Source organism: Microtus ochrogaster, unplaced genomic scaffold (genome assembly GCF_000317375.1).
Source record: "Microtus ochrogaster isolate Prairie Vole_2 unplaced genomic scaffold, MicOch1.0 UNK914, whole genome shotgun sequence".
Taxonomy (NCBI): domain Eukaryota; kingdom Metazoa; phylum Chordata; class Mammalia; order Rodentia; family Cricetidae; genus Microtus; species Microtus ochrogaster.
The window spans coordinates 5,653-8,311 of NW_004950012.1; the positions used below are offsets into that span (position 1 = coordinate 5,653).

At 44.1% G+C, this 2,659-nt stretch overlaps 1 protein-coding gene across 1 annotated transcript in view; it reads left to right on the forward strand.

Moving 5' to 3' along the window:
- The window catches only part of LOC101995249 (hepatitis A virus cellular receptor 2 homolog), a 4,325-nt gene extending 3,038 nt beyond the window's left edge, over window positions 1-1,287 (forward strand). The window contains exon 3 of the mRNA XM_013355644.2: window positions 1,075-1,287. Within this exon, the coding sequence (XP_013211098.2) occupies window positions 1,075-1,169 (95 nt within the window). The 3' untranslated portion in view covers window positions 1,170-1,287. The remainder of the gene's footprint in view (window positions 1-1,074) is intronic.
- The last annotated feature ends 1,372 nt before the right edge of the window (window positions 1,288-2,659 follow it).

Genomic DNA, 2,659 nt, shown 5'->3' on the forward strand with positions numbered 1-2,659 from the left:
GCTCTTGGTGTGGCTGTATATCCAGTGACACTCCGTTGCAGGACGCTGGACTTGCCCTGTCCCAGCTGGTGTCAATGCAAACAGCTTCTTAGTTAGGAGTGGAGATCCATGTCCACTTCTCTATCTCAGTGCCGGGATTTGTGTGGCTTGAGGCTTTGCATGTCTGTGAGCGCTGTCGTTGTCTCTGAGAGTTCATATGTGCAGCAGTCCTGTGTTGTCTGGAAGATTGTTTCCTTGGGTCTGTCTACCACCTCTGAGTCTTACGATCTTTCCACCTCCTTCCAGTGCCTGGGACCCACCTGCAATGCAGAAAGATTGCCGTGTCTGGGATGAATTTTGAATTTTCTTTTTCTTTCTTTCTTTCCTTCTTTTTTTTTTTTTTTTTGCAAATATGTTCTTCAGGTAAGTCAGGAATATAGGCCTTGGGTTGTATGTGCATCTTAAGGAGGTGTTTATGTATAAATTCTTATGTTTTAAAGTTTATAATAGATAGGGTTAGGTATACAGCTCAGCAAAACACCCTTTGTGGTCATCTGGAGCAGAGTTCAAATCAACTGTCCTTACTAATTGTGTTACATTGGCGCATTACTTCATGTGTGACCTCTTCAGCTCTACAATGTAGTCAACCATCCCTGAAAGGATTCTACAAGGTGATGTTGATGAGCTTTCGTGTGACTGTCACACTGGTAGTTCCATCACCGACTAGACAGTGGCGATGGCAACCACGTCCTGCTGCGGTTACACATCTGAAGTAGGTGCTATCTCTCTCTGAATGTGACCATGCCGGTTTGAAGGTGAGGGCATGCGTCTTTCGTTTCTCGTCTATCACGTATTCTCTGCTGCCCTGTGGATTCCCTGACGTAAATCCCCACTCCTGGGCAGGCGAGAGAGCTCGGTGGGTAAGCTCACTTACTGCCAAGCCTGATCCCCTGAGTTTTGTCTTTGTAACCCACATGCTGAAAGGAGAGAACCGACTCCTGAAAGTTCTTCTATGACCTTCACATTTCCCCCTTCCCAATAAATAAACGTAAAAAGAATAAAATCCTCATTTTTAATATTTTTTTTTGACTCAAGCCAAGATCGCTCCAGTTGTCCCTGCTCGTGGATACCCTACTCCAATGTCTCCAAGAACCCTAACCACCAAGGGAGATGGTTCAGGTGAGACATGAGCACAAGCAAATGTGCTTAATTAATCTCAGTTCACAGAGGTTAGAATATGGTAAGAAACTCACTTTTCGCACTTGAGATATTGTTTGAGGTGAGTGAGGTGGTGGCCACACATGTTGGTCCCTGGGTTAGGATTCTGTAGAAGTCACAAACTAGCCAAGTGACCTGGGCCAAGACCTTTCGGTTCCCTGGGGCTCTGGTTCCTCTTGTTGTCCAAGGGGCGTGGCCCAGAGACTCTGGTTTTCCTGTCTCAGGAAAAATAACATTGCCCCCATGGAGAACTTAATTTGGATGTCCACAGGTTTTGCTACACAAAGAAGAGAACCATCTACCATTGCCATCATGTCATTTAAAAGAGAGTCATTTGGGGCTGTAGAGATGGCTCAGCTATTAGAGGGTAAGGTTCACTGCCAACAAGGGCCCCCTCTTACTTGAAGTTTCAATTTTATTACATTTTAATAAATTAATCTCCGTGTGTGTGTGTGTCTCTCTCTCTGTGCTCACGTGCCATGGATGGCATGTGGAGATAAGAGAGAATCTTAGAGGCACCCTGTCTCCTTGCCCTGAATGAGATGAGGGGACTGGACTCAGGTCTCAGGGAAGTGATGTTATACGTGGTATCATTTTGTGGCATTTACTTAAAGTTTAATTAAAAAACTTTTAATAAGAAATGATTCTATTTTGGTTAGATATTAAGTAAACTTAGTGTAAAGGATTATTGTCTTTGTTATTTTCTGATTTACTCTAGGCTGGTGCTGTTGCTTATATCTGGGATAAGGGATTGATTCGGTGAAATCATCAGCTTCCTCAGGTGTCAGCCCCATAAGGAGGAGCTCAGTTCTTTCTAGGGCCAAGGTTGGAGCTGTCCCAGGAGACAAAGGAGACAGAAGAAGGTGATCACAGGGCACATTGATCAGGGAGCTTAATCTCATCTCATTTCTGGGTAGAGTCTGCTCTTAAACTCTATGAAGCTCTTTTCATTTTTCTGAAATGGGAGAGGATAATAGGTTAAGTCCCCTCTCATCATGTCATGTATCTCACAAGCTAAAACTTTTAGGATTTCAATAGGAAAATGAGACCATAATGGTTAGTCCAGTGTCTGGTCACAGTGTCTTCTCTGGGTACATTAGCACCTGTCACCAATGCTGTTAGTAGGGCCAGAAGGCAGAATGAGAAAATGGTTCCGTACTACAGTGAGAGTAAACTGGTTCTAAATTCAGGTCCCCTGACCAGTTCTGATCTCAGTAGTTAGTGCTGCAACAGTTCTCTGAAGTTTAGGTTTCATGTGTCATGAGCAGAGTTCTCTAACATCCTGTTTCTGGGTTGATGTGTTAGTGCAGCAGGTAAAGCCCCTTGCCACCAAGGTTGTCAACCTGGGTTAGATCCTAGGTCTCCAAATGGTGGAGAAGGATCTCCCAAAGATCTTTCTCTGAGCTTCATATATACACTATAGCATTTCCCATGAGCACATACATACACTTACTTGTAGACA